Source organism: Tenebrio molitor, chromosome 1 (genome assembly GCF_963966145.1).
Source record: "Tenebrio molitor chromosome 1, icTenMoli1.1, whole genome shotgun sequence".
NCBI lineage: Eukaryota > Metazoa > Arthropoda > Insecta > Coleoptera > Tenebrionidae > Tenebrio > Tenebrio molitor.
The window spans coordinates 40,773,750-40,795,139 of NC_091046.1; the positions used below are offsets into that span (position 1 = coordinate 40,773,750).

Genomic DNA, 21,390 nt, shown 5'->3' on the forward strand with positions numbered 1-21,390 from the left:
GTGAATATGACAGCCAGATAGGTTTGAAGCGAAAATGACAAATACTCAGGACTTTTTTATAAATATGAACTTTCCAAACAAATTACGCTGTTATCCCTAAGGTAATTTAATCTTAAAATCAATAAAAAGGATCATAAACTACCTACTTAATTCCAAATCCTTCAAAACCACCGTTTATTCAACAATTTTTAATTTATTTATGTAATTTACTACTCCTATTATTTAACAAATAATACTTTATTTGAAATTGAAACTCCTTCATTAAATTAAATATTTCTTCTAGACATAAATAGGTTTATGTTCCAATGGTTGAAGAGTACCTACCTACTTAGGTAGGTACATCTAGTTCGTTTGGTAGTACCTACTACGCATGACTTCCAAAAAATCTTGCATGTCACAGCAATAAATTTCTTTTTTTTTGCCAAAATGTTGCCAACAATAAGTAAAATTTGGATTATCTAGTTGGATTATTACTGCTTATCAAAGAAAAAATCCTTATTAGTATATCAATGAGTTCTTTTTTTATGTAAGTCATGTATGATAAAATAGCTTTTGGCAACATCTAAAACTGGAAAAAATGTGAAATGATTTCTTAACACTAGAGGATATGGTTTATGTCTAATTCAGTGTTCAGACATCCTGCAGGACTCAGCTATCCTGAATGTGAACATAACCAAGTTAAATAACCTCTGTAGTAATTACTTCAGTCGTCCTTAAAGCTGGCATCCCACAAGTTTGGAATAACTTACTGCGAACACACATTTTTCATCGATTATCCATCTTTTCCAACACAATGATTATTTGGGGAAAGAAATAAACAGGGGAAGGGCTTAAATTTCTTAGTATTCCCACATTTTGACCTGGCGTAGTTTTCTAAAAAATATATTTAACATTCTCTGCGGCTAACTTAACAAAAAGGAATGGACACGCAGGAGATTGCATTTTGCAAAAATTAATTTAATTATAGCATAATTTTCCAAACCACAGATAATAAAAAAAAAACAAAACCTAAACACCTTTAGTTCTTGTACTGGTTACAACTGCGCAACAAAAAATACTCGTAAGAATCATCTATTATTCAAGGACAATTAACAAAAAAAAGTTAAGAGGAAAGCATTAAAGTTGATGGGATAATAGTGTAATACGAGTAGTACAAAACTATTGACCATACGTTTGGTTAGATGGGTTGAGAAGGAAAATAAAAAAGTTTCCCATCTTTTATTCTCATTTGTAATTTTTGAAAATTTACATAAACATTTAATTATCTAAAACCACCTAAATCTACACTTAATTACATAAATACGTGCTGTTTCATTAAAATTTGCAATCACTGGAAAACAAATTTTTCGTAAACCAGGCAACCGTTTTTTGTTACACTTTTGTAACCAGACGTAAAATCTCTTTGGTAATTAAACCAACACTTTGCTTTTAAAAGTAAACATTTTCGCGAACACTTGTAACTTGAACTTCTTCATTTTTGTCAATAATAATGGAAGAGACGCTGTTATACACATTGTTAACTGAAATATTTAGGATGGACGTGGGAAGAATTACAATAATTAACAGTGCGGCATTCGTGGTTGTAGTCCCCAAAAAGTAACTAGCAACTCCTGTAAAACTTTACATAATACAGTTTATTACACTTTAAAGTTAACAAAGAATGTGTAGTATACAGAAGCAGCGTTAGATACATTAATAAGTAAATATGGAGTACTTTGTGAAATACATTGTATTTGTGAGTACATAACTGAAATCTTATATACACAATCTCAACAAATCCTCGTTGAAAGTTGAAAAAGTAAAGGAAACACGACGTGTACTTAAAGTGCTGAAGATTTGTGCAAAATACATTTCATAAAAATTACATGGCAATTTTTTAAATACCTACTTAAAAATATACAGTCATTTGAAAATCCAAAGTTAGATGTTCGATTTACCAACAATGGACAAGTTTTATTGTCTCTTTTAGTCCCAGTATACGATACCAGCGCGCATGGGCGGACTAAACGCTTCATAGGTACACACTTTGGAAAATTTCATCTAGAATACAAAATCGAAATAAGTACCCACGAGCCCCGAATCTACCAAACGTTTCTTCAACACGTTTTCTCTTGTTCTACACTACTCTATAAAAACTGCGTTCTTTCGCCACTGATCAGAGACCTACAACAATTTTAGAATTTTCAGCGATCAACATGTAACATGTATGCGGATTCACAGAAACTCCGCGAATACACCTGGACAGACTGACATAAAATTTATCTTCTCTTTTACGTACAGGCTAACAATAATTTAATAATATAAATATTGATAACAAACAAAATACAAAGAAAAACATTTTAAAACCACTACAGAAGCCGTTATAAAAAATTTATAGATATGAAAATCATCACATTTTGTAATATTGGATATGTACAAATTATAACTATTATTGTACCCTTGATTGTAACACTTCAAATTTATTTACAACGATGGCATTTCAGTGAAACAACAACGACTGCTGTCCCATTTGACTCGACGGATTCGGGACGACGCCCAACGGACTCATCTGGGGAATCATTGCTGGACTGGCAACGATCGGGCGCATTCCCTGCAACGAAACTCTCACCAAACCGGTCCCCACTCGCGCTACTAAACTCACCATCATCGGGGGCAATTGCGGGTACATCTGGGGCTGCAGAGTGGTTTGCATACTCAGTGGCGGGCTCGACATTGACTGGTTCATGGGTTTGTAACCGGCACCGGTGGTGGCAGACATGGGCTGTGGAGTCCAGTTGTTGGTCTTTGACCCGTTCTTCGGCGAATTCCATTGCACACCCCTGCAACCACCATTTTGCAAAAAATACTGCCACCACTAAACGTCAAACGTCATTTATTCAACGAACAACCAGCGGTGTGAATTACTTCTTTTACCAAAAGCAGTTCTTTGTAATCTACAAAAGTTTTCCTCGTTTTCTTAGTGCTACACGATGGTTTTTATTTAAATTAAAGATTTAATTTAATCTGAAAGAAATGTCACAGCGTACCAACTAAACGACAGAAAACGACGGCCTGCTTCACCGCAACTATTTTTTAATGCTCACGCGAAGTGTTTCGTTTGTGCACAACGAACGTAAGACATAAGACGAGTAATCGTCAAGTTCAACTTTCCACCAGCAACGTTAGTGTTCACAAAGAGTGTTCCTGTAAATTTTGGTGACAACTTTATAGCGTTTTTTAAATCTAGTTTGTTTAGCGTTTTTTGAATTTGTGTTGGCAACACTAGTTACATAACCTTTTGCTGCTTTTAGAGCTTGTGCCAACTGTCATGATCGATGACCTTGACAAAAGCTGCGCGAAGGCGGAGCCCAATTTTGATAAGTGAAACGTAAAAACGTTGGTCGTTTAGTTCAAATTTTCAGGGTGGCGGCAAATTTGCATTTTACACTGTTCAAGGATTTGGATTAGAATGTCCGACATCATCTAAGGACTTGTCGGCTTCTAGCCAAATAAATATCAACATAAATTAGCTCACAAATCTGTAAAGCGTGACAAAATGCTACCGATGTTTTTAGTTCGAATAGTACAGCCGCTTCGGTACGCATTTTGGTTTCTGCGTCATCGATCATGAGAATTGGCACGAGCTCTACCACATTTATTAAATCTTTTTTGAATAACAACATTGGAAGACGTAACGATCAAATAGCAAGAACACATAACATCAATAAAACTTAAAATAGTAGGGTTATGTTTATACGCTGCGCATTTGACATTATCGACAACCTAATTGTAGTTGCGCAGTTCACACCATTTTTTACCTCCAAAGCAAACACTCGTTAGCTGCTCTTATGTTGTACCTACTTATGTCTCATGTTCATCATGAACAAGGACTAATATTACTCTTACTTTATGGGGGCTGTTCGACTGTTGATTGTGAGATTCTCTGCTAGTGATGCAAGGCTGGACTCCAAGTCGCCTGTCAGTAGAGGCGACGCCTGCTGGTTTAACGTGTTGTTGTTGGCATTGTTAATGTTGTTATTGTTGTTAATGTTATTAGCAGAAGTCGTAGTGGTTTGTCCTGCAGACACCGGCTGTAATACTCCTCCGAGAGCATCAAAACCTGTATCTGTAACGAAATTAAAATGCTGTAGCACCAATAAGAAAACTATTTGGACGGTGTTAAAAAAAGTGTCAATTTGTGTGTGGTTTGTAAGAGTTCAACTGTAAGGTAACTTATTGACATTTTTTCCAACTAAAAACGTGTTGTCGTAATTTGCACTAACAAACTGTCAAAAGCACATTTACTAACAAGACTTGAACAAACAAACTTGAAGAGATCGAGCGGACAGTGAAATTTGATTTACTCGAGCAGTTTAAGTTTGCTTTACAGTTTTAAACCTTTTGTGACATTTATTTAAGTATACTTTTTTTTAAATAATTACACTTTGAGTGAACTTGACCACAAAACTGTATGGGAAGTGGTAACAGAAAGAAATTATTTTCCTGAGAACAATGTTTGGTCGTAAGAAATTGTTCGACTAAAAGAGCGTGTTATTGTTTGCAATGTAACTCCTCCACTTATTAAATCTCCTTTCATGCATAGTTGAAATTTTATAATTCACCGTGTTAATTTCAGGTATGCACAGAACGAATTTGATTTATTTTGATTAACTCAACAGTAGCAAATGTATAAAATAGTGACATTGTTTTCACGATACTCAACTTGCCTTTTAGATTATAAACAAACCGCAATATAATTATAGAAAATACAAAGCAAGTGCTTTAAAAAATGTAAGTTTATGCTCACACGGTTTGTCAAAGTTTGAGCTGTTTTCAATTTTGTGTTTGATTTTCTTGGTTCAGTTTTGCTCTTGTATTAATTTCTCATTGTTAAAACAGAACACACAAACTTGTAACGCTGGCTGCAGTCTATTCATGAAACTCAAACATTTGCAACTTGGGTTTCCAGTTTCCATCACAAATTTACATTCAGTTACGAAGTTAGAAGTACCATAAGATTTTCTTATTACACATATTATGTATATGTCACCGGCGATGTGCGAAATCAGCCCAACTTGACCATTCTGCAGATTGACTAGACGTTTTGCGGATTGACTGATTTTGCACTATCGGTAGCATGTAAACTCCAACACAATTGATTGACGTCGATAATAATAATTTTTGCAACAATAGTGCATTTCTGGAGAATATTTCAAAATCTCGTGTTACATATTAGGCAGATTTGTTCGACCGAGGAAAATTTCAGACCATTTTTTTTTCGAATTTAATTTCTTAGAATAGGAAGAAAAAACGGAATGTCCAAATTTCCTACTTGGCAGTGAATTTCAAATGGATTCCAGTAAATTCTGCGATATTTCATTCCATTTATTTTTAATGGTAGCAGTTAGGTGTCTACAAGCTTTAACCTTCCTTTAAAACTCTAGCCCCATAACTTTTCAACTATATTTAAGTCAAGGGAAAGACTAATCATAATGTGTGAATTGCAGCGTGATTACGTTGCAATATCCATTGTGTTTCTTCATAATCATCATCGCTTTTGTTGTTACTTTGAGAAATTCTTTATATTTTTATGTAGCTTGTGTTTCATTAAAGATTTTCAAGCGTAGGATCAGAAGAACCCCGACAATCACGTGTTCTATCCTGACCCTACGCTTGATGTTTTTTCCATTTTCTTAATTAACATTGTCTTTCTTATGTAAAATTCCTGTTTTGTGACGTGTAGTTAATCCCTTCCTCACAACGAGTCCACGTCTGGATTCTATACTTTCCGATAAATCCAGGCTTGTGTCGTTTATTTAGACAAGCTGAGAAAATATTTTAAATTGTTTATTATCAAGCTTACCTGAAAATCGAACCATTCTTCGACACTTGCCGTGTCAAATAAGGTCTGAATTGTATAAAACAACTAATCAGTTGCTCTTGAAAGTTCACTAATAAAACAAATTCAAATGAGTTGTATTCACTCTTCAGTCTTTTATTGTTAAATTTCGACTTTTCTCTTTTTGTATATAAATTTTATTAACATTACTAGCTAGTTATTCCATTAACCCCTCTCATAATTTCATCTCTTATAATGTTCAATATTCTTTGTGAAATTAATTACTCAAGGACTACTACTGTTACTTGACGCAATCTATCGATTTGTCTCTTTCTTTTTTAAGTCTCGATTTTATTTCTATTTCTACTGCACTCAAGTTTTTGCAAGAGAAAAACTGTTATCAGTCATATCAAAATACTAACTGGTGATATCGATTAATTGTCGCTCTTTTATTATGAAACAATGAGGTTCTAAAAAATTCTTGCGTCATTTCGTTTATTTTGACACAAAACAGTGACCCATTTTCCAAAAATGCACAAAACATTGTTAATGAGGTCATTCGATTATCAAGCACTGTGCACGGCAACGGATAAAGGTAAAACAAACATGTTTTATAAAACAGTTTTTCAATTGGATGAATCGCTCAGGTCAACAGCGACTTTTTCGTTTTTTGAAATATAAATTCTGCGAGCCAGAGCAGAGTATAATTTAATTAAATATAATTACGACACTGTGATGTTAACTACTAAAACAATTATGTATTGTGTCGCGTGGGTGGAAATTATCTAACGTCTAACAATAAGAGTTAATTAATAGCGTCAAACAGCAGAACAGTTAAATTTAAACCGATTGGCGATTTCTGTTGGATGACATCGCCAATGAAAAACTATTACAGACAAAATTATTTTAAAATTTGTGTCCACTGTGTTTCATTTTTGCTCCCTTGTTGTTGACAATTTCTGAAAATTCTCCTTTTAGGAAAAATTCTAAAAAATTTAAAGAAACATTTATTTTGGGAGGAATCAAATTAATTTATGACACATTACACGTGTAAAAATAAAATTTATACTGAAAATTTCCAAATCGATAAATTTGTGTTAAAAAAACCTAACCTAACTTTTTGTGAAAAAATTGTAAATTAATTCAATCACGGCAAAAAATAGAATAATTGTTTCTGGGTTTTTATTAATTTCTTTTTAACAAAAACATATTCAACTTTTGACTCCTATGTTCGTATTTTTATTTCAACTTCAGTTACTTCACCATTCTGTTCAATTTCCAAGTAAGAATAATAATCATCATAGTATTTATTTCCAAAAAAACAACTAACAATACATTGTGTTACATAATAAACTCACCACAACCTGTCTAGTGCTACTGTTTAATTGCTATACAGTCTAAACATTGATACATCTCGCAACAGCAATGTGCGTTATGCATTATGATGCTATAAGCTCTGTTTTACACTAAATTCTAGATTCGCTCGAAGAAAATACTACGTCAAACTCACAAGCATTTACAGTTAATAAAAAATCTTAGCAGTTTGTCAATTATTAACCTGATTGTTTTCGATGAATATAATTGTGGTTATTATTAAAGAACTATTATTTTTAATCCGACTTGACGGCTTCAATTTTTCAACCAACTTATTGCAAATTTCACTCCATATCTTTAACATACCGCAAACTATGCGCTGCCTTCTTGAATTCATTGATTCGATTTTATATTTATATCAATAACTACACCGGCAGCAGCGTCAATGTATTTTCGTTAAACCTTAGATTGTCTATGAATACTAAACCAACGCGGCAAATACATGTTCATTACGTTCAATAATCGTTCGCCGAATCCATAAACTGTCACCATAAATAATCCCCAATACGGGTTACAAATTCTACGCCTCGTAATTATTTAGTCCCCAAACAAATATTAATTTATAATAACATTTTAGCGTGCTTTAAAGCAAGTTCAATTATCGGCAAAACAATTTCACTTTATTGCTACCACATATCTGTTATTTTTACAGCCAACTGGCGCTCGAACGTCGACGATGTAAAGTATGTAATGTATTACGTCAAGCTCGTGTTCGAGTCATTTTACGAGTGAAAATCCGACTTCGACATCACAAAACATTAAACTCGAAAGTTGGAACATGAAAAAGTCGAGATTTAATTTGATACGCTACTAAAATGATGTTTCTACCCTACACAACATCAAGCAAGAGAGAATTTCCAAAATACACCCAAACACATTACACTGAGTACACTCGCGCTCCCACACAAACAACAACACATTTAAATTCACCTGCCATTTGCTTATAACCATCTATAATGTGTGAAACTACGGGCAGTCCATCAGTAGCAGTGAACACACAGGGTATCTTATTGTCAGTGGTGTGAGGGTTATTGTCAGGGATGATGGTCAGCGAAATGAACAAAATTAATCAAACCAGGTTACTTTTGCCTTTAAGAGCGCCGTCTTGAAAATTCGGACCAGCTTTGTCGTCGACTTTGGCAACGTCACTGTGCTGACCGGAATTTTGCAAATTCATTTCCGAAAAATTACTGTCTTTCTGGAAATAACTGAGCACGTGTTGTATGGGATTCGGATCTGGAGAGCCGATGTCGAGGAGGAGGGGAGGATCCGGATCGTCTACTAAGAAAGGATTGAATGAAGAGGAAGCTTTAGTCTCTTCAGCAGCTTGCGAAAAAACATAAAAGCGTCTGTTAGTCATGTTACATAATGCACATCACATTGTTTTAAACAGTTGAAGAATGAAATTTAGAAAATGTCCAGGAGATGTCAGAGGTGTCGTCGAGAACTCAAGAACGACGACGCGCCGACACCGTGCAGAAACTGTCACGAATCGTGCAGCCTGTGCACCTTGGTCAGCCAGCTCCGATCTGAATAAATTAGCAAACGTCGCGGGCGCAAAGAAGCGAGAAATTATCGATCCTTTCGCTCGATTTTATTACTACTTGATGAAACCGACAGCGCCGTCCTTGAGTTCTTGCAACGTTCCCAAAATCGGTCTACAACAAATACCAAATCTCTGACGAAAGTGTAGAGAGAAAGCACAGAATTAATCGTGTACATGTAAGTTTGTGCAACAGCACATGCTATTCAATCATGACAATGGTGGCCGCATTTGTACATTGAGAAAAGACAGAAAGAGACCAAACAGTCACAACTTACTTTTCGACTCTGCGGTCCCGAACACCGACGCGAAGTTGTTCTCCGAAACGAAAGCTCCGTTCGAAACGACTGGACTCGGAGGTTGAGCTACAAAAGCTAGACCCACAGTTAAAAACATACCGACAACGATACCACCGTATCTTACCGTTTCCGTTCGCCATCCAGATGTTGTTCGGTTGCATGAACGGTCCTGTATTGACCGGTTGGGGTTGGGCGAACGCGTCTGCGAAGGGATTTGACAATTGTAACAAATCATCGGAGGCTCTGGGTGCAGCAGGTGCGATCGGTTCGGAAGCGAACAAATCTATTTCGGAAGCCGACGCAGTTTTGCTCGACGACGATGATGAATTGCTCAAAAACGGATTGACAGACGACGGCGGAGAATTCACTTTGGACTGGAATACGAACACAAATCAGAAAAACAATTTTTTCGTGAACATCGAACAAACCTTGAATTGGTTCATGGCGGCCTCTTCTTCGGCGAGGGCTTGAAGCTTCAGGTTTTCGTCGATGCCGTTGGCAGGAGTGTCGAAACGGCCGTTGGCGACCACGTTTCCGAAGGCGTTGCTCGTGGAGGACAACGCCGACACGCCAGACTTAACATTCTTCTGATTGCTGCAATAGAAATCCCTTGAAAATTCTACCGGCACAAAATGTGAATTTTCGCAATTAATATTATCTTTAAGCGAGTAACAGTGAAAAAAATCATTTTACATTTTAGTAAACTAAATTTCAAAGAAATAATTGCGGTTATGTCAGATCCTTCATGTAATAACTATTTTTAAGATAATTCAAGCTGTAAATAACACAATTCACTCTGAAAATATTAAAAACGTACAAAAACAAAAATTAAACTTCAAAGAAATAATTGAGGTTATGTCAGAGTCAGATCTTTCATGTAGAACAGTCAAAATTATTTCTTTTAAGATCTAGAATTCCAACGGCAAATAACACAATTTACTGAGAGGATTTTAATAAAGGTAATATATAAAATGGAAATCGCAGAGGTTACAAAAATGGATGGAAATATTTAAGGTTATGGTAACATTTTCATGTGAATATGCCCTCGAACGAATAGACTGAAAATATCCCAACGGTTCTTCCTTACGTTAAATTTTAGAAATTACCCTTAAATCGATAAAGATAACACTTCGTTCTGGGTAATTCATCATTTCTGGAAAACGGAAATGTCAGTTTATAAACTGTGACAATTCACGGAAATAATTGAGGTTGTGATACCCCTTGATCCGATAATTAATAACATTTCTGGGTATTTCTACTTCTGGCAGCGATGACACACGTAAAACACATTTACTACTGCAACATTCAACAATACCATTGTCAGATTCGATACACAGGAAATGCCAATTTTAAGCAACACTGACACTTTCCCAACGTGATTAAAGGAGACGCTTACCTTGTGGATTGCGAAGAACTCGTCTGGGAACTCTTCTTTCCTTCCATGTGATTCAGATGTTGCTCCAAGGCATCCAACAGACTGCTCGGAGCTTTCGTGAGGTCAGGAATGTCACCTTTATCGATACCGACGTTCTGCAAAATAGAAGAGGACACGATTTTATCTCGTCCGACACGATAACACATGGCTGTTATTGATCCCGCTCGACTACTAATCGTCACTCACCTCGGCCACTTTCAAAAATTCGGCAACCTTGTCCATCCTGATGAGGAACTTCTTGTAAATGTCGAGAGCCTCCTTGCACTGTTTCTTATTCATATCGAAGAATTTTTCTGCAAGTAAACATCTGATACCGTCTGGAAGGAACAACGTGCAACTCACATACCTAACAAGTTAATAATACCATCGTTATAACATGCGAAAAGTCTTATAAGATCCTTGAACAACAACATAAAACACATATTAATAACGCCGTTGGTGAGGTCGTTAGCTGAACAATCGAATTCTAAAAGGGCATCTAACTGGTTCTGTAAAACTGGCAAAGTTTTTAACAGCTTGTCGGCGTTCATTGTTCTCAGCATGCCGTCTTCTTTCCTGAAAACGTCTAAAATGAGACATCGTCGAAGTAACGCGATGCGAAAACTTGCCCCCTTTTCACTTTGCAAAAGTCGAAGGCCACAGTTCTGTAAGACAGCGCCTTTTCATTCAGATATCTCGAGTAGCGTCTGATAAACGGCGACATGTCGTACCCTACAAAATCGAGACAGTTAGTTGTGTTTCTTGTACGATGGTGTGTAAGGTGCAAGCATTCAAAAGTATTCTATTTCAATTAAAACCACCCAACACAGGAAAGTAAGTAACCTAGGTTGTATGCAACGAAAGAAACCCCAACACAAGAAAGCAACCAAAACCACCACATCGATGGTAATACTTACCAGTCCTAACATTTAGAATTCCTTGAGAAAAACAAAAATGAAAGTTAATAACTCTGAGAATTATTTTATTTGTACTTAAATAATAGCATGTATTGTGAGTGATGTAACTAAGGACTGACTGTGATTGTTCAAATAAATAACAAGCTAATGATCAACACTGCCGGTAGAAATCGTGTTGTGTTGGATTTAGCAAAATGGCTGTTTGAACAACAGTGTTGAACACTGCTCGGAGTAACTCTTGACTCATATTGATAACTAAATCTTTTTTGGGAATGTCATAAAATTAATAATAGTCTGGTAACGTCGGTGCTACGAATGGATATTATTAGTGCATAAGAGATTACTGCAGAGTTTTGCGTGCAGAAAAATGGAGCGGGTGTACATGGTTAATCCATTTAAAGATCGATAAACTCACCTTGAACACCGCTTTTATCAAGAAAACTACTCAGCTGGAACGTGCTGTTGCTCGACGCCAAATATTGCGTAAATCTCTGAAAAAGAAAAAACAACATCTTTTCAAAATCGAAATTATCTCATTGTTGACAATGAAACTTCAAAAGTTTGAGGGTTATCGAACAAGAAAAAATTTCCCTTGCCACCTAAATGTTACAAAGATAAATGTCAAGCTGTCGCCGATAAATTAAAAAAAAATGTGTGAATCTAACCCAGTCGAGTGTCAAGAGGTCAAACCTTTCATTATCTCCACTTAATTATCTTTGTTTTTGCACTGTCAGAATCGGGGGGATTACCATTCAAAAGAGAATAGACGAGTCACGATCTTTTTATTCTCACGTAAAACTGAAACAGTTTTTAGGTGGCAGCTGTCACTTTCTAGGCGGATTCTTCGCAATGTGGAGACAACAAAAATTAACCGCTTCAAAAATTAGAGAGACTTGAATTTTTAAGTCTTTGGAGGGTGTTTACAAACAATTCCATCCCAAAATTTCAACGGGATCAATGTCAGGTCAGGGACTTGTTATCAATCATTTTGTAAACAAAGAGATATTCAAAAAATTGGCTGATTGTGAGATCGCTACCAGACTGTTACGACGGAGTCTTCTCGCTTTGTCTCTTTGTACGATTAGGTCCCAAAAGATTTCAAGTTGTAACAGTGCTTCATGAAGAAAGAACAAAGATTGCTTCCGACGTTGAGCAGTTTTTCCCCCACGACCTTGACCGGCCTTCCTTTATTAAAACCGATTCCGAAGACCTTGAAAGACAGAGGAACCAACTCGAACACTTTGATTGTCCGATTTGGTGCCTCATCATCTTGAGTCGACTTGACAAATTTTGACATTCACCGCTCGAGTTCATGGGCCACCGTGTCGGTTTTGCGCTGGTTCCGTGGTCTCATTGTATGCAATTAAGCTTGCCTCGAAAGCGAGTGAATCATTTTCCAAATTGTTTTGTACAAAGCGTGTTTCATTCAAGCATTCTCAACCTGACGTGTGTAAAAGTGTGATCGCTTTAAACGGTCGCCCCCTCAAAGCTTCCCGCGCCGCATCCACATCAAAAGCTCTCCCGGCACGCCGAAACAATGACGGATCAATGGATTCCTTGAAGTTTGTACTTTTCAATTTTAAAATAGCATAAATAAATAAATTACGTTCATCGCACTACACCGTGACTCACATCCGTTGCTTAGTTTACATGCAGACTTGTCCTATCACACAATTATGAATCCAAAATGCTTTCAATATGCATCGCAGATTGCGCACTTTGGACAAGCAAAACCGCCATGACTGTTGATCGATCGATACTGGTCGATCCGGATCGATTGTTTACTCACTTCGTTTCCGTAACACATCATGTGATGGACTGTGATGAGAGCCTTGTAGACCACCACCCAGTTCGTGTTCTGCGACCTTTCGACGAGTAAATTGGCTAGCTGTGGAATGGAGACGTTGGGCTCGTTTGTGCAGTGGAGTAAATCTGAAACAACAAAACAAAAATTACGATGCCCTCCATCACAATTAACACATGAAGCATGAAATCAAGTACTGTAATTCAAACGGCGAACACGAATGTAACGCACGCCCACGTGGAATTACAGGTATTTTTCGACGGTTCATGGTTCAAAAAAGATCGCGACTGTCGTTTGTTCAGTGTAATAAACTCCATAACGGAACTGGAGTGTGCATTTCTACGATTCTACAGTTTTGGATTTTGCATCCGTTTAATGGAGATAATGGTGGTTGTGGTTAACAATTTGAATGTACGAAAAAGGTTTTGTGGCATTTTTCGACAGGAATAGAATGCCGCAACAATCTAAAACGATAATGGTATCGGAGGAGAGATAATCAAGTGTCGGCAAAAACAAAGGTGTCCGAAACACGCAACGTTTTTCAAAATTCCTCCGCCGACAACAAAATCGTCCGGAAAATAATGAAGATTCTCATATTGTGGCGCAACTGATGGAGTATTCCGAGCCTTCGGTTAATTAGAGAAACAGAAGATTAGAAACGCCCACAATGATGAGACTTTGCATAATTTGACGTTGAATAGAAAATATCAGTTTCACGCTTGGGTGAACAAACTACAAATAAACCTTCTAAAATGCAATCAAATCTCGGGGAGTACCTCAGCTGGACACACTTTATGGCCAATTACCGACTCGCTCAACGTCCATAGAGTCGAAGGTTCGTACACCTTTGAAAAATAATCGAGGAGTCGATGACACAACCCCTTGTCCTGGCGGAGCGAAAGAATTTTAATTAACAAAAAATTCAAACGGTGGAATTCATTTTGAATGAATCAAAGCCGCGTCAATAAGTGTCGCTGGCGCTTATCACAGGTTCATTGCTTGCAAAATGTTACACGATCGACCTTTTACGCAATGTTATCTCTTATCAGCCGGAGTGACAACACATGAAGTGGCAAAAGTAAAACCGAAACGGTGCCAATTGACCACCTGAAGATCACATTTCGAACCAACAAAAATCATCACGAGACTCTTCAAGCAAAACTCTGGGCACAACAACAGTCACAAACACGACCTTAAAATACCTCTACTCTTTCAAAGTTCACGAATGGGTCAGATCAAGCTGTGCTGATTAGTGTGATCAAATTTCTCGCCTGGAGCTAGTCAATCTGCCAGCCATCCATCATCGTAATTATATCTAAATTAACGGATAAGTTAATATTGTTTGCTGTGCCAGTCCGACACTCAGTCTCAGTCAAAATCGTATTTGCTCAACTTTCCCAAACTCCCGTTCAACGACCAAACACCGATCATGTATCTCCGAAGCGTTGGAGTGATCGATTGTGCGGACCACAGGTGTTACAAACTGATAAACTTCGCAGCAATCCTGCAAAACGATGCTGTTTATCACACGTGCCGGAAAAAAAAACTTTCTCGTTTTCTAAAATAGAAACTCCTTTTTTTCGACGGCCCAACCCGATCGCCATTTTTCTCAATCGAAAATGAACAACAAAAACTCGTCGGAAACAACATTCGAACGAATAATTTTTTGTACTGCAGGTGTATGTCTTTTTCCCACGTTTTATCAACTCTGCGAATGAGTCTCGTTAATTATTCAGAACTTCAAGGCATTTTGACACAATCTTTCCAGTCTTCTGTTAATTACCACAAAAACTCCGAAAAGATGTCGCTTTTCCGCAATACTTTCAGTCGGCCCAAAAGCTTCGTAAAAATTCACCTCAGATCCCAACACCGCATCTGCGAAATTCTCATTACAATATTCCTTCCCGGCAATCCGCCATATTTTTCAATTAAATTTAATAACCTGTGGAATTCTCGTAACCCTCCTCACTTAAAATACCAAGTGCGGATTCATCGTTTCTCGCGTTTCTTTCCTCGGCAACGACGAGGGAGAGGTTGTCGCAACGAGATTTTTATCGACAAGTCATTTCGCAACATTGTCCTTGCACCGAGCTGAAGAGTGGACGTTTTCTGCGTGTGTGCACAAGCCTGTGACGTGTTTCTGTGTCATTACCATAAATCGAAATCGATTCCATTACTCCAATTAATCGCGATTGGAGTAGCTTTCTTTCGACACCGCCAATTGCGATAATTCGGTTTCACCTCTGTTCAACGCTTTTCGAATTGCCGGATCAGAGTTATGGCCGAAATTTATCGACAAATAAAAACCACATGTATGCAGCGCAGCAACCAGACGCTGTTAAAAAACAAGATAAATATTAAAACAAACAAGCCTGCATTGCGCTGATAGCGACCAAGAGATAATTTCGGTATCATGTGGACCGGAATACTCCCCCAAAAGCCATCCTTCGTCGACCAATGGAAACGGCCAAGAGGCGCAAAAGATCTTCAAATTCTCCTGGACAAATTCAACTCGGTGGGCAATTGGGGGCGCAGTAAAACCGCCATAAACCGCAAGTCAACAGACAAATATTTGGAGTACATATCTAGATGGGGGGGAGGGAGGCGATTTTTGAAACAGTGAAATCAGACAAGTGGGCGTTTGTAATTTACGCTTCTACACTTTCCATCGATAAGAATGATTCTGGTTGAGGTGCGCAATGTCTGCTTGTCAACTCTAATAATCAACGCTTAGTCAACTTGTTGACCTACACGTTCTGGTGTGTTGTTAACCTTTCTGAAAAATATTCTCTCTTTAAGTTCTACCGTTCGCGGAGGTGGGTATTTGAACCTTCAAGGTTTCACTCTCTCGGTAGACAGAAGAGCACTCCGTTTGGCAAAACTTTGCTCCGGAGGACGTGTCCGATGCCAGTGAATCTGGATCGCGATGAAAGTTGTCGTTGACCAACAACTTAACACCGATATTCTATATAACTCGTTTCATAACGATAAAGAACAAACCGAGTACATTCGAGCACAACAACACACCATGTTTTTACAAGACGTTACGTAATTGATTACGAAATGATTTCTAATTGTCCCATATTGCATGCGGGCAAAAATGTCTTGTCGACGATTTTTGCCACATCTGGCGCTTCCGAAATCGCGCGTTTCGCGCTACCAGATCCAAATCCGAAACCGCGCTATCGGTTTAATTAAATGAACGTTGATGGGGATTAATTGGTGGTGCTGGAGAGGCGTGAGTATCGCGTGGCAGGACACAATTCGAAATGGAAATAGAATGTGTTCCCAATACACACCATTGTATGCAACCGTGGAAAGGTAAAAGTCGGTGGCGAGAGTGGTTTTCGTAAAATTAAAACGAACGCTCGTCTTACGCAACTAATTATGTGTTTGATCTTCCTTGTGCCGCAACTAGGTTGAACGGGTGCTGGCGTTGAATTATTTATCGGATCGACTTCCCTTTCGACGGTTCGAAATTTTTCACACGTGGACGGGCAGAGATGTTTTACGGTCAAAAGCGCGACGCTCGTTTTAAGGTCGCATTTAATCATCGCAACTAGGCCATGGATGTTCGCCGAAACAAATGGAACTTGACCACAAAACGCGAATTACGTACGACATTTGCATCACACGAGGAAGCGAATTACAACGGCGACACCGAAAATCATCCTGAATTCAGAATTAACGAGATAAATGAGTCGTCGCGTCTCCGCATAAATCTCAATCTGGTTTGCTTATTTTTTGCCAAAACGATTACGTTAGATGCAGCGAGTATTCGGAGAATACTGACCTCTTGGGTTTCGCATACATTACCCCCCATAAAAGTGTGGGCAAATAAAATAACATTTACACAGGTTGCAATAAAACTGTTTACAAACTAATAGGTACATCGACCGCATCTATGGAACAAAACAGACTACGGAACGGACGCTTCTTCTAACATACATTCTCAATTATTATGAATTCAAAATAGGTATTGCATTGAACGAAAGTACTATTCAAACCTGGGATTTATTATATGTATGTAATTTAAAAGTTCTCTCACATCGAAACAATGTATCGAAAGTCTTCGTTTCGGTTTTGGTAATCAGCGTCTTCTGAAAGAACTGTTTACAACTGGAAGAATGAAATGGAATTTAAATTCGAGAGGCTTTCACTTAGTCACGATTTATACGCGAAAGAAGACCAATCTCCGAGTAATTTATGGCATTGCAAGAGGGATCTACGACGTTGCTATTAATAATATGTAGTTTGCACCTCAGGAAAATTTGTTGTGGATTTCCCACGATTTAACAGATGCTCGATGCAACGATGTCTCGAATGGTGCCAAGAAAGGTACCTAATTCTACAGCAGATTATAATGTCATAACAAGTGACAAATCTGGATATACATGCGTGTGTAAGGATTTAAGACAAGTTAATCAATCTAGAAGTGTAGGGAAAAAGGGATTGATTCTTTTGGTTCACAAATGAGGTATATTGTGGAGAAACAATGTTTAGAATAAGATAATTTTGCACAACAAACAATATTTTTTTGAGGTCTCAGAAGTAAAGTAAGTTATCAAGAAACCAGCCAGCCTTACAATTCAAGATTAAAAAACAAGATACGCGGTTTACAATTATTAAATCCAGATCAGACCATTGAAAGTTTTAAAAACGTGTTCAACTTAGGACAACAAGAATTTCTTTAGATTGCAAAACCTTTTAATATAATTTAAGTATAGAGTATGTACCGTGTGAACAACAATTACTGGTTGAGTTGGCAATCAATTCTGGTGACTTTTGGTGACTTTTATGTCATGTTCCAACGAGAAAACCATTTTATTAATAAAATAATACAAATACCAGCTGTCAATAGTGTCCATAAAACAAACCGAAATATGTAGGTACAATTCAGTCTTGAAAATTTCATGTAATTTTTTTTATTGCCAACTGAAACAGTTATTGTTGCTCACCCTGTAGTAGGAAACGATATTTGGAACCCATTATAAAATAAGCCGATTCCCATTACAATGGTTTATGGCTTGTCCGTAAAGATGTACAGTTAATTTCTAAATTATCGAGTACATCTCAAAAATCAAGAAGTCGATTTATTACAGTATTTTCTACATGTGAAGATGCCTTTTTGAAATTTGGACGTCATATTTTTATATAGGTTAGGTAAGTTTGACAACATAAATGTCGCTGATATTTTAGAGCACCATAATATTGTTTAATATTGTTTGTTTTATCCTCTACACGGTGCTCTTTGCGATGTTATAATGGATTACATATTAGATTTTCCGGGCCTTTCTAGGTATCTAGAGATATTTTCATATTTGGTGGCGGAAACAAAAGACTGAGAAATGTCACAAATTTGTATTGTCAGTGTCAAATTTCTCAAAGACGTTCGTGATTTAGGCAGAAATGCAGCAAATTGGCAATAAGAGAGTTATTTATCGTCGAACTAGAGACATAATTTGTAATACGTTTGATTTTATGAGAATAACTTTTCCTTTTGAACCACTGACAAAAATTGGTTTCCTTAAAATTTATTTCTTCAATCAATTTAGCGAAAATTTAAATCTACCTAGACATTCCTTTTCACGGCGTTTATGAGATATTTGACACTGACAATACATTTTTGTGACATTTCTCAGTCTTTTGTTTCCGCCACCAAATATAAAAATATCTCTATCTAGGACTTCTAATTACCCCTAAATAAAAAAATTTGTCGTATGAAGTGAAAAAGTTTATTTCGGGCATAGACAACAAATTAAAAACCGATGGTGAACCACAGCCCTTGAAAAAAAAAACTGCAGAAGTGACTAAAACTCCAAAATCAACTGTGTGGAGGGTTATCAAACTGGACCGCAGTAAGAAATGTTTAAATACGGTCCATTTCTGAACCTTCACTAATTTGCGTAATTTATGACGGCCGACAGCCACGGGTTGTCCCAACCATTCCAACCCTCTTAAAATTATTAGTACGTTATAAAAACCTGCATAAGTCGTTCCAAATATCGTTTCCTACTATAGAGCATTCATTTTAAATGTTGGGTTTTGCCTGCTTTGACACTTGTCCGAAACTCAGTGAATCTAAAACTGTGTTCAATATATTCGGGTTCAAAATTAAAGAATGGTGGGATCCAGATCAACTTTTAGAAGACCAAGTGGAACCATTAATATTTGTTGCCAATACTGGTGAATCATCTAGTGAATTTGATTCAGATAACGATTATTTTTTTATTTGTTTACGTATTTTATTATTTATTTCTTACTTACTTTAAAAGATACATGTAATGGATGCTAATTACTCTTATTTCTTTATTTAGTAATCTTATTTGTCAAATACGTTATTTAAAATCAATAATCTCTTTACATTTTTTTGATCACTGATCACAAAATGTGTTTTAATTTTTTTTTACTTGTGGATATTTTAACGTCTCTTTCTTTTGCTCGTCGATAAGATGGTGAAAGTACGACGTGGTACCAGTTTTATATGAACAGAGGGATTCCTACTTTAAGGTACCGATACAATGAAAATTTGCCGCTTTCGTAATTTATGGTGTTTTGAGTTTACAAATTTACCCAACATTTAAAATGAATGCCCTATACATACCATACTAAATTTTTAATTGTATTTTATTCTTATAAATTAATGTTTCAATTACATATTCGTTTACAAATTTTGTCCCAGATAGTTTCTACAGACGTTGAGCATTTTTCTCCAGTTCTATGGATTTCATCCCGTAACAATACAATCAGAGATAAATCTAAAATCCCAGGGTTGTCACTTTATAGTTCTTAATACGTAACGTAATTGTTTAACCAAACATGCAATTCTTGCACAGCTCTGAAAAATGCTTCTGGTCTTTATCCTGCATAGATGCGACATTTTTACCACAACCGAACTCTGATCTTAATCTTGAAGGAACTGCGTTGTTTTCAAAGCTTTCTCACTTTTCCTTTTACTCTGACAATATCTTTCACTCCAGCCTCAAAAAAAGAACTCCAGAGTTCTCTACAGGTACATATAGCACAATCAACGATCGCTTGGTTCTTTCCTCCTATTTTAACCAAACTTTTGAACTTTGTTTTCATCGGTCCGAAGAACATTTTTTCGTTGTCCCGTCCTAATTTTGCAGAATACATATAAGTAACCTACTGATGAAAGGTAATTTCATTTAAAAAATGAGCCACATAAATATGATTTCTTTTACAGTATTCAACAAAAAGTTTTTTTGAGGTTAATAATTCTGTCTTTACTTATTGTCAGTTTAAAAAATAGTCGATTGTGTTATTAGGATTAAAACATAGTGAGGCGAAGCGTAGCCGAGCTACTGCAGTAATTGCAAGTCAAAAAAAGCCACTTTTAATCCGACCAAGTAAAGAACCCATATCATGAAAAGCACGAAACTCATAGGTAGGGTAAGGTGGGGCTCAGTGAAACAAGGGGCACAGTAAAACAAACGCAATATTTCTAACTCTTTCTAATATAATGTTTGAACTTATTTCGCTAATTAATAAAGCCAACAAGGCGCCGTCTTGGTACAGTTGTGATTTTTCAGGTTGGAGGCTGGTTATTGTTTTCTTGCAAAAATATTGTTTTTTGGCACCAATTCAGAGGATTTTTCACAAATTCTTTTTGTTTTTTAGTTGTTTTCTTCAAATCAACGAAATGCCAAATGCCTAAAAATACTTTTTAATCCTAGGAGGTAAAAGTGTTGCCTTAGTAACACGTAATTTTTTTTTGTATAGTTACAAAAACATCAACTTTATTGACAGAAAACGGTACTAAAAGTAACCTCTTTAAGACGGTTGGAGAAAAGATTCATTAATCATTACACAGTATCCTACACTACTAAGAATAAGTACTCGATAACGCTTTATTAATAATAAACAAATTGACTAACATCCAGATTTGACTGCATTCCTGCACTTACTTTAAGAAAATATGCATTCACTTTTTATATTTCGTTTCATTTTCAAAAAAGAAAACAAAGTAAACATTTATTGTACAATACATAATGCTGTGGTGAATCATATAAAAGTTATGTTGTTTCTAACTGGATTGTTTGAAATAATCAAAAGTCAACATCATTTAATAGACGCAATCACCGCAGGACGCAGTTGAACTACTTTGATTTGTCCGATTAACGCATTTGTTTAAGCCATATCATAAAGATAGAAAATAAATAGGACTTTGCCGTGGTATTTTCGTCTGTTAAAAAAATAT

The 21,390-nt window shown here is 36.7% G+C and overlaps 1 protein-coding gene across 4 annotated transcripts in view; it reads right to left on the reverse strand.

Annotated features, from left to right (window-relative positions):
* Positions 1-1,613: 1,613 nt before the first annotated feature.
* LOC138129536 (phosphatidylinositol-binding clathrin assembly protein LAP-like) overlaps positions 1,614-21,390 on the reverse strand; it is a 28,072-nt gene continuing 8,295 nt past the window's right edge. The window contains exons 2-15 of one of the 4 annotated variants that reach the window (XM_069045851.1): positions 13,155-13,297; positions 11,781-11,856; positions 11,366-11,386; positions 11,078-11,180; positions 10,816-11,024; positions 10,656-10,762; positions 10,431-10,564; positions 9,463-9,628; positions 9,159-9,408; positions 9,014-9,109; positions 8,276-8,518; positions 3,886-4,105; positions 2,642-2,819; positions 1,614-2,590 (exon numbers count right to left, since the gene is read on the reverse strand). In XM_069045851.1, the coding sequence (XP_068901952.1) occupies positions 2,480-2,590; positions 2,642-2,819; positions 3,886-4,105; positions 8,276-8,518; positions 9,014-9,109; positions 9,159-9,408; positions 9,463-9,628; positions 10,431-10,564; positions 10,656-10,762; positions 10,816-11,024; positions 11,078-11,180; positions 11,366-11,386; positions 11,781-11,856; positions 13,155-13,297 (2,057 nt within the window). In that variant the 3' untranslated portion in view covers positions 1,614-2,479. The remainder of the gene's footprint in view (positions 2,591-2,641; positions 2,820-3,885; positions 4,106-8,275; positions 8,519-9,013; positions 9,110-9,158; positions 9,409-9,462; positions 9,629-10,430; positions 10,565-10,655; positions 10,763-10,815; positions 11,025-11,077; positions 11,181-11,365; positions 11,387-11,780; positions 11,857-13,154; positions 13,298-21,390) is intronic. The other 3 variants (XM_069045856.1, XM_069045858.1, XM_069045868.1) reach the window with 3 other exon arrangements.